The 16,382-nt window shown below is 40.0% G+C and overlaps 1 protein-coding gene across 17 annotated transcripts in view; it reads right to left on the reverse strand.

Annotated features, from left to right (window-relative positions):
* The window catches only part of MCF2L (MCF.2 cell line derived transforming sequence like), a 376,751-nt gene that overhangs the window by 54,302 nt on the left and 306,067 nt on the right, over positions 1–16,382 (reverse strand). For 15 of the 17 annotated variants that reach the window (XM_077296978.1, XM_077296986.1, XM_077296980.1 and 12 more), the window contains 13 exons: positions 14,990–15,080; positions 12,155–12,274; positions 8,076–8,192; positions 7,776–7,925; positions 7,183–7,307; positions 6,240–6,354; positions 5,007–5,126; positions 4,475–4,666; positions 3,122–3,313; positions 2,876–3,035; positions 2,608–2,684; positions 2,426–2,496; positions 2,183–2,249 (listed from right to left, as the gene is read on the reverse strand). In XM_077296978.1, coding sequence (XP_077153093.1) covers positions 2,183–2,249; positions 2,426–2,496; positions 2,608–2,684; positions 2,876–3,035; positions 3,122–3,313; positions 4,475–4,666; positions 5,007–5,126; positions 6,240–6,354; positions 7,183–7,307; positions 7,776–7,925; positions 8,076–8,192; positions 12,155–12,274; positions 14,990–15,080 — 1,597 coding nt within the window. Of the gene's footprint in view, positions 1–2,182; positions 2,250–2,425; positions 2,497–2,607; positions 2,685–2,875; positions 3,036–3,121; positions 3,314–4,474; positions 4,667–5,006; positions 5,127–6,239; positions 6,355–7,182; positions 7,308–7,775; positions 7,926–8,075; positions 8,193–12,154; positions 12,275–14,989; positions 15,081–15,242; positions 15,674–16,382 lie in introns of those variants that run through there. The other 2 variants (XM_077296992.1, XM_077296993.1) reach the window with 2 other exon arrangements.

Below are 16,382 nucleotides of genomic sequence, written 5' to 3' on the forward strand. Positions count from 1 at the left end.
AACATTTCAATGCCTGTTTAAAGGGCACCGGTCACGTGAAAAAACACTATTAATCTGCAAATATGGGGTTAATCTGAAGGTTAATAGCTTTCTCAACCTGCCCGGCTCCGCACTTAGAGCCCCGCTGCTGGGAGGAAATGAACTTTATTCCTCCTGGCAGCATTCGGCGTTCAGTCATGGGGATACTGTGAATACAGAAAGGCGGCTGTAATCACACCCCCTGCACTGACTGACAGAAGCTCAGCATTCGAGCCTACTGTCAGTTAGTGTTAGAGATGCAGTTACAGCCGCCACTCTCTATACACAGATAAGTGACTGAACCCACGCCAGCGCCAACATCGTGACTGAACACCGAACGCTGCCAAGAGGAATAAAGTTAATTTCCTTCAAGCAGCAGGGCTCTAAGTGCGGGGGTCGGGCAGGTTCAGAACGCTATTAGCTATTAACTTGCACATTAACCCCGTATCTGCAGGTTAATAGCATTTTTTCACACGACAGGTTCCTTTTAAAGACATGTTTTACCTCACAGTAAGAATGTGTATACTCTCTTTTGCTTCCTCCCCGGCCCTGGAGATGTGATATATCATCCTGGTCCTGCATGGTCAGACACAGCCATTACACAGTACACAGCAGGGGCACATTTGTAAGATTATCTCAGCACATTTGTTTTAATCACATCCAATTGTGAAAGCTATTTTTATTCGAAGATCTATTCATTAAAATGTACTTTGTTCATGGAACAACCTCTTTAAAAAATTTAAATGAAGGGCCAGTACCTGTTGTAATTTTAAATGGAGCACAAAATAGATCAATAGTTTTATGAAAAAAAATACTGGCTAAAATACATGATTTTATTTTTTATTTACCATATAAGCAGAATTTTTCAGCACATTTTTTGTGCTAAAAATGTCCCCCATGGCTTATTCACGAGTCATAGTCCCAGAAGCCGGTGGGGGAGCGGTGGTGCAGCGGGTCACAGGACGCAGGAGCCGGTGGCTGCGGCTGTAACTGTGCCCGCTGCTAAAAAGAAAAGAATATTCACTGCACTGGCAATGAATATTCATTTCTCTTATAGTGCGCATAGTTAAAGCCGCGGCTTCCAGCAGCTGTAAAAAAAAAACAAAAGACAAATCCTACTTATCTTCCCTGCGCGCCCTCGCAGCATCCTGTTCCAGCTTCCAGCAGTTCTGAGCGATCACATGTCCCCAGTGAATGGAGAGAGGTGAATATTCATTACCTTAATGAGGGGTCACGTGACCGCTGGGCCGCAGGAGCTGCTGGAAGCTGGAACAGGATGCTGCGAGGGCACACAGAGAAGGTAAGTAGGAGGTTTTTTTTAATGCTTTTCTCATGGGGGGCCATGCATTCAAGGATAGGGATGAGGAGCCATGCATACCAAGACAGGGATGAGGAGCCATGCACACCAAGACAGGGATGAGGAGACATGCAGGCAAGGATGGGAATAAGGAGCCATGCATACAGGGATGAGGTGCCATGCATACAGGGATGGGAAGCCATGCATACAAGGACAGGGATGGAGAGCCACATATACCAGGATAGGGATCAGGGGACAATGCATACCCAGATTATACTCGAGTCAATACGTTTTCCCAGTTTTTCGTGGCCAAATTAGATGCCTCGGCTTATACACAAGAATATCCGGTATTTTCTTAAACATCTCAAATTGAAGAAACTAGAATTTTTTTCCGGTTTTCTTGATTTTTATGTATGGACACACGTTTATAGGAATACGGTACATTTCCCAAGAAATATGGAACTACCCATCTGTGTGAACTAGTGTTTAGTAACTGGGCAATTTACTCTTGGTAGATAATAAAGATTCAGTAATTAATAAGTTGCAGAAGAGAGGGTCAGGGAGCACCGTAGCATTGAAAGCTGTATGCTGAGGTTGGGAGTAATGAAACCAGTCGGGTGCCGATCCTGCTGGTGAACTCAGCCGTGAACAGTTAGAAAAGGAAAGGATTTCTCAGGCACTACAACGAGGTTGGTAAAATGATTGTTCTTTTATTCAGACATAAAGTGCAGCTAAAAACAGGGGAGTGAAATAAAACCTAACAATCATTTTCATCAACCTCGTTGGAGTGCCTGAGAAATCCTTTCCTTTTCTAACTAACTAATAAATAAAATGAGCTCCGATAGAACATCTATAGAAATGGCATACCTCGAGCACAGACAGGAGCTCTTCCACATACACTCTTTCAGTCTCTATGAGTTCATTCATTACATGCCTTGAAACAAAAAAAAGATGCAGGATCTTATACAGGAGAACACAACCAACACACAGTACATTGCTTTGAAAAATGCATAAAGTATAAACTCTGAAAATTTTACAAACTCTAGAAACTATTATAGGGTGGTATACAATTATTAACTGGGGTTTAGCACAATACTATACTTTGAGTACCTTCTCAGCACTGCTAAATTTTCTTCATCATCCATCACAGAAGAACTTCTAACTTGACCATCAACTTCACTCTACATGAAAAACACATGCCAATTCAATAACCTTATGTAAATAAAAAAGTCTCATCAAGCCTCGTAGGAGGTGTATCCGTCGTTTGTGAAGTAGGCCACACACCAACGCACCTTGGCTCTGCGATAGTTCATTCTTCTCTGAAGAACGTTTTCTGCGCTTCCTCGGTGCTCAGAGGCCCTTTGGAGAACTAGGGGTAGGAGACAAATCTCAGCTTAATTTATTTTGTGGGATGCACTAGAGTATAGGTTTTGTTGCATATGCTAAAAACAAAAAGCGGTTAAATAAACAAACCAAAATTATCTGTTATTTGAAGATCAAACTATGGAGTGTAGACTGATGTATAGTGATAAAGTAATGCTGATAATTATTATATTTTACCTGGAGAAGAACTAGGGGACTTGGCATATGCTTCTGGCCTAGGAGCCACAGGCTGCACAGGCCGCGTTTGTTTTGCCGCCAGCTTGCGTAGGCTTCCTTTCCGCTTCTCAAACATTTCTTGCATACTTTGTTGCTTCTGGAAAACCTTTTGAACATGTTCCTGTTGTGCAAAAATGCATATAATTATATTTTCCAGAAAATACAGTTTAGAATGGATTTAAAAAAAATGAAATACTGAAGACTTACCTGCAGTTCGAGAGTGAGAATTGCTTCATACTGTGTAAGAACACTAGGCAAATCTTTGATAGAATTTTCTGTGCCACTCTCGAAGAACTTTTCAATCTCTTGCAGTGCAGATTCTGCTCCATCCTGGGACTGGAACTTATCCACAGGTTGAGAAGCCAGCAGGTATATTCCCTCATCACACCACTCCATAGTCTGAAAAGTGTAGGGAAAGTGATTAAAAAACAGAATATGAATATTAACCCCTTCAAGGCTTGCCGATTTTCATTTTAGTTTTTTCCACCCCTTCAACCAAGAGCCATAACTTTTTTTATTCTAACATCAATATAGCCACATGAGGGCTTTATTTTTTTGCAGGACGAGTTTTACTTTTGGATGACACCATTCATTCTATCACATAATGTACTGGAAAATGGGAGAAAAAAATCGGAGTGTGTTGAAATTGCAAAAAAAGCAATTCCACAAGTGTTTTTGTTTTTTTAGTTACCATGTTCACTATATGGTAAAACTGACTTTGCAGTCTGATTCTTCAGGTTAGTACAAGTACGCAGATACCAAACATGCAGAGGTTTTATTGTTGATTTTTTTAAAGAGGTGAAAAAATGTGGAAATTTGTAAAAAATAAATAAATAAATTTTGCTTTTGTTATTTTCCGAGGCCCGTAACGTTTTCATTTTTTGGCAGTTGGGGCTGTGTGAGGGCTTATTTTTTTAAGTTTTTGTGCCCTGAGTAGACATTTTTATCGATACCATAAGGGGGTAGGATGTTTTGATCGCCTCTTATTTCATTTTATTGCAATGTTACGACAGCTAAAAAAAATTAATTTTGGCCATTTGATTTTTTTCTCATCGTGTCGTTTATGATATAGGGGTAGAGAGCCTGATTCCAGCGATGTATTACTTACCAGCCTGCTTGGTGCAGTTTTGATAGAATCCCACTTTCTCTGCTATAGATGTAAAGTATCAGTGGTCAGAATACTGAACTGTCTATAACCCCACCCACACCCGCAATTGGTAGCTACATGTGTACAGTGTCAGCAAGCTCTCAATCAGTGGTGAGGGCGGGGTTACACAGATTAACTGGACTGGCTTGCACATGAGACCTAGTCCTGCAGTGAATCTACTGCAGATAAAACATTGACTGTATTGAAACTACATCACACAGCCTAATAAGTGACACACCCTGGAATCAGAATCTCGTCACCTATATTATGCTTCTCTTAAATTAAATAGCAAAAACTTACTGACTAACTCCATTTAATACTTAGTGGCACCAGTTCTTTAAAACTGGCGTTTTCACACTGCTTCATTTAATGTTTAAAAACCCAGACTCATGCACTTTTATTTGCTCACTAACCTTCTCTAGACGCCTGTGAAGTTCTAGAGACTTATGAAGCATCTCTCGCCTTTCCTGGCTATGACTACTGATGTCACCACATAGATGATGAAGCTCATTACACTTTGGGAGGATGGAGTCCACAGCATAGTGGTTACTAAGGATAAGATGGTCACCCTCTCTTGTTAGGACCTGCGCCATCTGTATCGTTTCCTATTGAGAAAAGATTATTTCTTTACAAATTGTAATAGCTGAAAAACATACATATAGAAATATATCCTTCAGAATCCATGTTTTGAGAAAACAATACCTTTGTATATACATAGTTTAATAGAACCATATTCTGCATGTATATATATATATATATATTTTTTTTTTTTAAATCAGATACAGGCAGCCAAGTTCACACTAGTGTGTATGTATATATATAAAAATATAGCGAATGCTACGATTATTTTCATATGCAGATTCAGTCCATGAAAAAACTCCCTCATCTGCATTGCCCCATTGAACAATACAGCTCTGAGAGCTGCCAGTGTCCTCTGGAGCTTACCTGGGCCTTTTCCTCAAAAGTGCAGAGATCCTTCAGTATGTGTTCCACATGGGAAGAACTATTTCCTATATCGTTAAATGTTGATAACCTTTCATTGATATTGTCCAGAGTTGCCTTGACCTAAGTTGAAAAAGATAACAAAACATTCAAAAATACTCAAAATAATAATATCAGGGAAATGGACAAATATAAAAAGTAATCCGGGACATTTATCAAGCTAAATGCGCCATAATTGTGCTAAAATTTGCACTAATCTGCTGTCTTTCATGACTTGCACCATATTTACTATGGACATGATAGCTATATCCATTTTCACCAGTTTTGTGGCATAAATACATCTCAATTAGTGGCTGTTTCATATGCAACAAATTCAGCATAGGATTTGCACCAGTTTAATTTAAAGTTGTCTTTTGTTGTTTAGTTAATTTTCAGCCTTTTATATCAATGTGGTTTTTCCAACTGTTTTAGACTAAACCAACAAATGCGACTTTTCAAAAAGTCAAAACATTTTATGCAAAATATACTCCAGTTCCAATCTAAAGTGATTTCTACCAGCCTATTTTTTGCGCAAACTGTGTGACATTTTGAAGAAAATGCCATTTTTTTTAAGTCTACAAGGGAGGAAAAAATTATAAAACAAAAATAAAGACCGTTCATGATCTTGTGTGCGCCATTTTGAAGAATTTGGGGCAAAAAAACAGCAACAGATACCACAAGACAAAACAAGAAAAGTACCATAACTAAAAAAAACCACAAATGGTGAATCAGGGCCTATGTGTTTTAGACACTTTTGTCCCTTGTCTGAGTGTGACCTCACTAAAAGACGTGGCTTAGTGTAAAGGTAACGAGACTTAACGTGGCATTGTTATGCCAAAATTTGCACCAAATTGTGGAGAATATTTGTTGCAGAAAGTAAGCCATCTAATAGGTGATATCGACTTAAACCAAACTGTTCAGAAAATATGACATATTTATCACATATGAAATACTGTGATAAACATTGTGAATTTTAACACTATTTAGTCAAAGTTGGCACTGTCTAACTATATGTCCCAAAGTTTCTAGTTCTGAATAACAATAAACATAATACCCAGCAGAGATCAGTTTACCAAATAACTGTTCCCTCCAGGGTCATTTGGGGTTTAGGGACAGTAATAAGAGTCACATGAGGTTGATAATAGGTCTATGCCTGACAGTATATGGAGAAACCGAATTTCCAATTATCCACCTCACCTCTCGAAACTTTGTCTCAAAATGTCGCAGTTGCAAGCACTGTTCAAGCTTTTGTTGATGCTTCGTCCAAAACTCATCAAACGCAGTTTCTGTTTCGTTTAGTTGCATAATAAGCCTGTATAAAGAATAAGATGCCAAGATGTTTGACACAAACATAACAAATCACAAAAGTCTTTAAAGTCAACTACAACTTCATAACTTGAGCCACATGGGTACAAAAGCAAAATCTTCTACAGTGTCATCCATGTCCCATTAATAATACTAGGGTCTTCTTATGTAGGTTGGGGGCCTCTCCAGGCACCAGCGTCTGATGCCATGAATCAGACAATAATGTAGAATTATCAAAAACCATCCAAAAGGCATACTGTCTCTATTGTCTAGCAACAAAGGTGCAAATTCAATTTACCAGGACAGTTCAAAGAATTAAGGCCGAGTTCTGTTACTATGGGCAGCAAAAAAACATTTTCTGATAGACAGTTTTGATAATTGAGGCTGTTTTTAATTAAAATGCTACTTTCATCTGGTTGGGTACATGGGGAAACTATGAGGAAACTAGTACAACAGAACAAACTGGGGCTTGATTGTCCAGGATTAATAAAACATGGCATAATTCAATGAGACTGGACTGAAATACTAGACCACCTAAGGACAGGCAGCAGCATTGCACTATTCTTGGAAGAAATACACCATTTTCTCCGGAAAACACCTCACTGCCGCCTAAATTCACCATTCATTCTGAACAAAAACAGTCGTCTGAGACTACAGTCGTCACCAATGTGAAAACCATCACAATTAGACACCACAAACCTCAATTTATATCAGTGACATCAGCAAGGAAAGAACATCCAGCTTTAGCTCAGACTTACCACAATAGTAAATCTGGAATTTCAATAATTACATAGTGAATATTTTTGCGCAAAACTGAAATTGTGAATATTCACACCTCTCTACTGTTGTTTGGTTATCCTGCTGGTCCTGATTCATTCTGTATTCCGGGTCCTCTAGAACAGGCTGCCTGATCCGTTCCAAGATTTCATTTCCCTGCTTCAATGCCAATCCCAAACCATCCTGTATTAAATAAACATGAAAGTCTTCTAGATTAACACAGATTATATCAATCTACGGCTCAGTTCACACTTATACAGTGCTCTATGCTGAGCACTACATCAGGGTTTTTGTCAGAATCCAACCCAGAAAAACTGTATCCCATCGGGAACCCTGACAGAGCCATTCACTCAAATGAAACCCACAGAGTCACGTTTGACATTGAGTGGCCTAGATCCTGGCAGTATTCGTCTTTTTCACACATGCACAAACATGTGGTTAGCAAAGTTCATAAACATGTGGCTAGCAAGGTTCATATGTCTGGAAAATACAAGTAGGGTGTCAGAAATGCAAATAGGACTTCATAACTTATCCTACATCCAGATAGCCATTTCTTAGTGACATTCTTGAGTCTTCTGGTCTTCCACATGTAGTCACATATATGGTTAAAAACAGATATATGAAAGGTCCAGTGACTCGTAGGCTGCTCACCTTCATTTTCTCCTTCTTCTGTGTGTGCACAGCTAATAGAGAACTGGTGGTTGTCACATCATTAGGCAGCTCGGTCTCAGCTAATTCTGTCCCAAAGGACTGGAGCGTCTGTGCAGTCTGCTTGACCATCAGGGCAAAACTTTCTATTGCCTATGAGGATAAAGTCAGTGCAATACGACAGTAAGCATAAATAACATAGTATTACAAGGAAGCAGTCATTCACAGTGATACTGGACAGGTGGTCAAGCCTGTAATAAAGCAACAGTATAAAGCAAAAGGATATTTGGAAATGTCACTCACTGTGCGATGCGATAGCCAGTTCTTATGGCAATAACCCAGTGTTCCACCAAGGTCCTGGGTCAGCTGTGACTTGTCAATATAGTTCTGTAATTCTGCTGCCGAATTCAGCATTATGATCTGCGTACAGACGTGGAAAGCACTCATTAGAGGAACGTCATGGTATTATAAATTTTCTACACACTGGCACTAACGCTATATAAATGTATTGCTGCTTGTATGACCCAATATGCCTGAAATTTGCAATGTCCTCCAAGTACAATGACCAGCAGTGTGCGTGTATGTACGCCTTGTATGTCCCTAACTAGTGAAAAAATATATACCATTTTTTTTTTAATTACTGAAGGAATTAATTGAGTTGTTCATGTCAGAAAAAATATGAATACTTATTTTTTTTCCCTAAAAACAGATCCACACCTGTATATTCACTCCAAATAAAAAGAAATGGATCCGCGCTAAAATAGCATAAATAACATAGTATTACAAGGAAGCAGTCATTCACAGTGATACTGGACAGGTGGTCAAGCCTGTAATAAAGCAACAGTATAAAGCAAAAGGATATTTGGAAATGTCACTCACTGTGCGATGCGATAGCCAGTTCTTATGGCAATAACCCAGTGTTCCACCAAGGTCCTGGGTCAGCTGTGACTTGTCAATATAGTTCTGTAATTCTGCTGCCGAATTCAGCATTATGGTTTTCGTCGCCTCAGCTGCATGATTTGCGGCTGATAGCCAGCCTGATTACATGTGGGGGTTGCCTAGTTGCTAGGGAATCCCCTCATGTATTCAGGCTACCTATCAGCTGTAAATCATGCAGCTGAGGCGACGAAAACTAAATCTCCGAGCAGTTACAAATACTCGGAGACCACCCAAGCGTGCTCAGGAAAACCCGGGCAACGAGTACACTCACTCATCTCTAATGTTCAGTATTTGGTGAGTTTTTTACCTCAGTATTTGTAAGGCAGAACCAGGAGAGGGTGATAAATACAGAAGTGGTGACGTGTTTCTATTATACTTTTCCTCCGACTGTCCTGCTCCTGATGTAAAATCCTGACCAAATGCTGAAAGTGTGCAGGTGGCCTAAAGTTACATACACTACACGAAATATGGGGACACCCCTTCTTATTAGTGGGTTTGTCAATTCAGTCACACCAACTGAAAAAAAATCATCAAATGAAACAAAGTGATCTATAAAGAAAAATGTTATATGTCATAAAAAAGAATCTAGGGATTGTCAGTGTGGCCCGGTGATGAGATGCCACCATGCATCATGTTTGTCTAATTACTGACTTGACCAATTGTAAAGAAAAGCTATAAAAGCAATAATGGCAAAGTAGCAGGGTAGGGTACAAAGCCTGATGGAACAATGCTGCAGAACACTGAAGCATGTGGAACTCGCCTGTAACACTTGCGGTATAAGTGGGTGTGGGGGGTCTACGGTCTCCAGCTTGGACGGCCATCCTGACTCAGGTCTATCAGAGCTGTGACTGCATTTCCCGTGGCTGATGACATTAGCTCTGATGACAAATTTGGAGCTGGCACATACAGTATGGCTGCCAAAATGTAGTATACTGAAAGGTATCTGGAGTTCTCGGATTTTCATTTGTAATGTGGATTCTCCAATAACAAAATGAATTAAGACAACTTTATTTTTGTTTCTGAAAAGCCACTGTAATTTCCATCCTAGAAGCTGCCTAATGTACACAATCTTCACAATCTTCTTGTGAAGTCCAATAGATGGTATGTAAAAATGAGCAAATCAATTTACAGATCCTAGGTCTCTGGTCCAGTGGCACGATCATAGTCCGGGGCCGCTGGATCGGAGCACTGCAAATTTCCTCTTACCTAATGGCATCCACGGCGCCTCTTCTGATTAGTAAGTCTGATAAGTCATGTGTGTGAACACGACAATAATGATGTTACACTAGCAGGTAGGAGGAAGGTTGCAGGACTCCCATCTGGTGGCCATAAACTGCTAACGGGACATAATTGGCCAGGGTTCTGTGAATCAATTCGCTCATCTGTAACTCTAGAAAAATGATATCTTGCATTTTTTCACCAGAAATAGAATCACAGATCATGGGTTATGTTGAGAATTACAGCATGGCCCCAATCACATCAATAAAGAAAGGTGCAAAGACAGATCTGGCAAAGGACAAGAGTGGGGTTTAGTGTAGAAAAAAAATGCATTCTTCGTCTACATATTTTTTCATCAACACCTTTACATCTTCTATCTGTTGCTGCATTCTCAATAATTTAGTGTTTTCATTTATATGCAAATGAGGCGATACGTACTCTGGGCGTGACAGAGCACGTCCTGAGCCTCTGCCTCACTACCATTTTTACACACCCAATACCACCTTCTTTAGCTTGCGCTAAGCAAGGAAATGAGCTACTAAGCTATTAATTAAGCAAAAGGGGCTAGTTCTAGGCAGGGAAATGAGCTCAGGAGGCAAAGCATTGGGAAGCATTCTGTCACTCCCAGAACGCTGAAAATCTCATGTCTCAGAAATGACGGATGCGATAAAAGATTATGGCTAGTTTCACACTAGCGTTTGTAGCAGCTGCGGAGGGCTGCGGACTTCCTCCGTGAAGCCCCGCCCTCGGCCGCACCTCCGCCGCTAGCTCCGCCTATTTCTGCATGCGGCCGGCATGCGGCCTGTGTACCAATCATTAACATTAGGTACGCAGGTCGTGCGGCTGTATGCGGATGCTTCCGCATGCGTCGTTTTGACGATGTGGAAAAAAAAATTAATTGCTACAAGCTGCGTTCTACGCTGGTTGCCGCATCGTCAAAACGACGCATGCGGAAGCATCCGCATACAGCCGCACGACCTGCGTACCTAATGTTAAAGATGGGTACACAGGCCGCATGCTAGCCGCATGCAGAAGTAGTTGGAGCTAGTGGCGGAGGTGTAGCTCCTACAAACGCTAATGTGAAACCGGCCTAAGTAAGACCTGAATGTCCATTTCTGAGGTTTGGGGAGGTTGATCTTACTGACAGATTCTCTTTCAGCTACTCCCATAACACTATACCATGGGTTAGGTAAAGAATGCAAGGATCATTTCTGCAATAGATTAGCCAAAGCACATTTATCACATATTTTGGCTATATTAATATATCTACATAAGGGACAATCAGAGTACATGGTCCACAAGTGTGGATGAGAGTTCATTTTTGTATTTCATAGAAACAAACAGTATTCTGCCTTTACATCTTCTACCAGTCAGTATTTCACAGTAATAAATAGGAATACAAGACATTGGCTGGGAAATGGTTCAACATGGGATTAGGAAATAAATTATAGTCTATCCAACAATTATTATATAGAACTTTCTAGACCGAGAGTAGAGAATGAAAACAAAATCAGCATCAATAGACTTGTCTAAACCACTATTATAACAAAACTTTCCCATCTTACAAACAAATACACTTGGATAGTTGATCACTCACTAGGAAGCTATCCGTCTGGGTTATTACAACAAAATTTGCATAGGTAATATGGGAGCACAAATGCACCAAAAATACGCTCGTCTGGCCTAAACAGGTTTGTTTAATTTTAGCTCTACATTAGGTTTCTAAACTTAATGCAGTAGCTCCCAATATTCAAAGAACTCATATTTCTTAAATGGAATCTGTAAGCAAGTTTTTGCTACCTCATCTAAGAGCAGCATGATGTAGGCAAAGAGACCCTGAATCGAGTGATCTAACACTTGGTTTACTGGGTGCAGTGGTTCTGACACAGAGTTCTTAGATTTAGCAATGCAGGAGAGCTGAGAAAGCTAACCCTCTTCCCACACCAGGCTCTGTATTTACATTGTCTATTGACAGTGAGCTGCTTATCACAGGAGGGGGCGGAGTCAGGCTAGGTCTCACTCACTATTGTAGCTGCTATAGTCCAGGCAATGATGATCACCAGGTGAGAAAACCTTCAGTGTAAATAAACAACAGCACACAGCCTGACATGTGACACATCATTCATGCTGTCCTCAGTTTACATAGCAAAAACCTGCTGACAGACTGCCTTTAAAGTCTTAGAAAACATAAAAAAAAAGTCGGTTGTCATATACTTGTCACTTACCGGTACCTTCATTTTAAAGTCATCTTTGTTTAATTTGAATGCAATGTCTGACAGGGTTCGCTGAAGTATTCCTGATGGCCGCAAAACAATAACTAGTTGCAGGTTCCCTGGGAATGATGCCTATAAGATGCAACATGAACATAAAGGGCATCAAAAACATAATAAAGAAATAACATAACTAATGTGAGATGTTCACTATGCACTGGGAGGTCACTGAAGTCACGCTGGCCGCACCCCTATGACTGAAAGCTGGAGGCTACAAGGAGAAATAAAATTAATTTCCTTCAGGCAGTGGGGCTCTCAGTGCCAGCACTTGGCAGTTTCAGAACACTATCAAACTACAGATTAATCCCATATCTACAGGTTAATAGTGTTTTTTTAACATGACAAGTCCCCTTTAAGTCTAAACCACATGTTCAAAACTTTATGAGGAATTAGGTCTTCATAACTCCACTAACATTACACATTCAATGCAGACACATGGGATATGTTATATCTCAGTGACGTGCTATGGACACCGAGGAAGAAAGATTTGTGAAGACAATAAGCATGTCCATTATTCTAGAAAATTCGGCCTGGAAAAGACAATGATTTGCCCAATGAGAAGCAGCTCTGTCAAATGGGGCTAGACCGCCACATTCACAGGTATATCCACATCAGAATTCAGAGTTTTCTGTTGTAGACCCTTTTGAAATAATACCAGAGCTTCCAAAAGCAAATCCTTAGGCCATTTTATCACACGTGAAAACACTGTGCCTTTTGCTTTTTTCCTGTGTATGTTGGCACCTAAGTGGACATTTTTACATGCATTTCCGTTTTTTTATGCATTTTTAGTGCTTATTTGGCAACACATTTTTTATGATTTTTTTGTGCAAATAAGCTGGAATTCTGCACTAAAAATTCCATTGTGTGGAACATAAAAACACACAAAAAGCAGAAGTTAAACAGTATTCTTAAATGCACAGTCAGTATGAGGGTTCATGAAACTTTTCTTGAACTGTTAAAAGAAGATTTTCTGCACAAAAATGCAGAAGACAAAGCAAAGTATCTACCGTAAGTTACATGGAAAATGGCGTCAATATGGTATAAAGTTAATTCATATCTTGAGAGCAAAATAATTGTTTCTCCACCATAAACATGCCTGAACAATGACTTGGCTCAGCATGCGTGTTTATTTCAGTAAAGCGAGATAAACAGGCCCCTGGCAGACATCTCTGGCAGCAGCTTATCCCGATGGTGAAATGACGGTCTGTTCTGTGTGCGGAAAGGAAGTGACAGCAGCTTTGATTAGGCATAATGCTCAAATTATCATCCTTTATTAAAGGGAACCAGTTATTCTGAGAAATTATTTACCTGCAGATATAGGGGTAATCTGCAGGTGAATGACATTTACGCCTTGTGTAGCCAGCTTCCTAGAGCAGCGACTACAGCGCCTAAATTAAGTTTTATTCTCCCTTCCAGTGATTGTGGCGATGCAGGGAGCGGGTTACAGTCACTGATCACTACACAGTGAGGCGGCTGTAATCAGTCCCCTGCACATGTGCAGAGCAAACCATCAAACCTCCCCGCACCACCTCCAGGAATGGAAGCAAGGGGCTGCAGGGACAATAAGACTTCTTCCTGTATCCACTGCTCCAAGGTTTAAATGCTAATTACATGCAGATTACCACTATATGTTCCAAATAAATAGCATTTTTTGAAGTGACAGGCTCCCTTTAAGCTCCAGTTTCTAAGCACTCTCTTTTTTTTTTTTTTTCAAAAAGGTTTTAAGTTCATTTTCTCCCTGTAGCAGCACTTTCAGTATGGCATGACGGTAGGCATGATTTTAACGCTATTTAACTGCAGATCATATTTGGAGTTAAATAGAGTTTCTGGCACTGATCGGTTCCTTTTAAATCCATCTTGTAGACCTGAAAAGGCTGGTGTATTTACTTTACAAAAATCCATTTCAGAATGGCCGTATAATCCTTTTTGAACGTTTCCCCCAACTAAAAATAAAATAATGTACTGGACATTACTGTACTGCACAGTAAAAGGAGCACTCCATGCTGTATTCAGAAAATGTTAATTTTAATTTGAAGATTATACAGAGCTTCTGACTTGGATTTTCAAAGTACACCAGCCTCATCAGGTCTAGAAATTCTATGTAGCATCCCTTGTATTTTTGACCGATGATAACAATTTCAAGCCAGGAATCTAATGTCTGTGTCGAAATACTAATTAATTTAGCATTCTCTCCATTTTAGTGATCCCTATCTTTTTAATGTTGGTGAGGCTTTTTCCTTCCCCACCTGTTGAAAAAATGCAGACTTATTAGCCTCCTTATAATTACGTGGATCACGTCATAATTATTAAGTATTACCGGTGAACTGTTCCTTCGCTAATGAGTTCACTCTAGCACAAAGCTACGGCAGATCATCAATGACAGCTACGTGGTCTACAATTACCTAGGCCTCAGAGTCTCTAGTTCCTGCAGCATTAGAAGGCTCTAGGAATACATATACTAACAAGTGCTAGAATATTTAGATGTAAGATAATTTATTTATGTAGTTTTTAATTTTGGGTTGAGCTTTATGCTCCAATTCAGTCACTGTGGCCTTTTATTATTACATGTTATTTCAAGCACTTGCTGCATCTTTGAAGTCATAGTCAAAATAATCAAAAAATGAAATAGGTGGAAAAGTCATTTGTATCGGAGATCACATAGGCCTCCAGAATTGGAGAACGATGACACCCTATGATAGGCAACGTCAGCAAGCAACTGTGAATTGCCACAGTATGGTGAGCTCAGATAGTGTATGATGCCATACAAATGGGACAACAACGTGGACTTACGGCAATCCTCAGTATCGATGCTTTTATAGACGTCCATTTGTCCAGTCTTCGGTCGATGACTAGGATGAAGCCAATTCCCGCATCTTGTAAACTAGGTGTAAAAATAGGAACAGGGAGAAGCTGCAGTTATTATCATTCCACGTGCAGACGCTGCCTCCTCACTATGGTGCAGTTTTTTAACCCTCTATTCACAGAGCCAAAGCAGATGTTTACAATGAAGCAAGCACAGGGTTTCCCCCAGAATCAATGTCACCTTCCCATACAGGGTTCTCCTGCCACCCATCCGATGTCGATTATTCCATTTTGGCTCAATCTGCAGCAGCCTTGGTGCTTTTACATTTCCTCCTCACGGCAACTGCAATAATGGTCTTAGAGAAGAGCCACCTCTCATGCTTAATGGCAAATGTTCCATATCCATGCAGCTGCATTGAGGAAGCGGAGCACACAATCCAGCGATCAGATCCACCTTGCTTAAGAAGCCATTGACTTGCAGAAGCGATCTATTTATACGGTAGTGGTTCCACCTTAATCACAGCAGCGTAACACATTGGGTTAGTGAGTTAGATCCTCATCTCTGACGCCGATGGAATGACCTTTATTTTTTCGCCTTTCTGCTCTGTTTAGCAGCATATGCTCTAGACACAGAGTATAAATGAACATATAACTAGATGCTTCCAATCGAGGATTTCAGGAGCAAACAAATAGTGCAGCGCCAGCATCTGACTGGGGGTTGGGGCCAATCACAGCAGCTTGCAAGAATGAAAAGGCAAAAGACTGACAAGAATAGCTAATAACAAGCACACGATGAGCGCTGGATAGCATCTCGGTTCATGACTTAATACTACATAATGGGCAGCAATTTAGTGGCAGTAGTAGTGTGGCAAACTGATACATATTTAACTCAAATTAAAACAAAATATATATTTTTATCTTTTTTCTTTTATCTTCTATCTGTGATAAACAGCACCAATAAACCTAACAACCCGTACAACAAAACCGATATTTTTGTCATACTGTATATTATTTCTATTGAGTCAAGCCCAAGGCAGCAAACTTTAGCTGTTGCCAACGTTAACTTAACATTTAATGTATTATATAGCGTACTATGATTTAATAAAGGTTAACCTGACACTTCCAATGATATATGCATGTGATGTCAACTTAAGAGTTTTCATTGCATTATGGTACGTAACATAGTATACATCAAGACGACGATTGCTGCATCCAAATATTAAGCTAGAATTAAGGTGTAAGGAGAAGGAACTTCATTTCTTCTGTACTAAAACTATACAGATCACAGAAAATAATACAACCACTAACAGGTTAATACCATTGGCTAGCTCCTAACAATAGCTGTCAAAGTGGAGGATAGACAATATTAAGCAATAGGAGA

This window comes from Ranitomeya variabilis, chromosome 3 (assembly GCF_051348905.1).
Source record: "Ranitomeya variabilis isolate aRanVar5 chromosome 3, aRanVar5.hap1, whole genome shotgun sequence".
Taxonomy (NCBI): Eukaryota; Metazoa; Chordata; class Amphibia; order Anura; family Dendrobatidae; genus Ranitomeya; species Ranitomeya variabilis.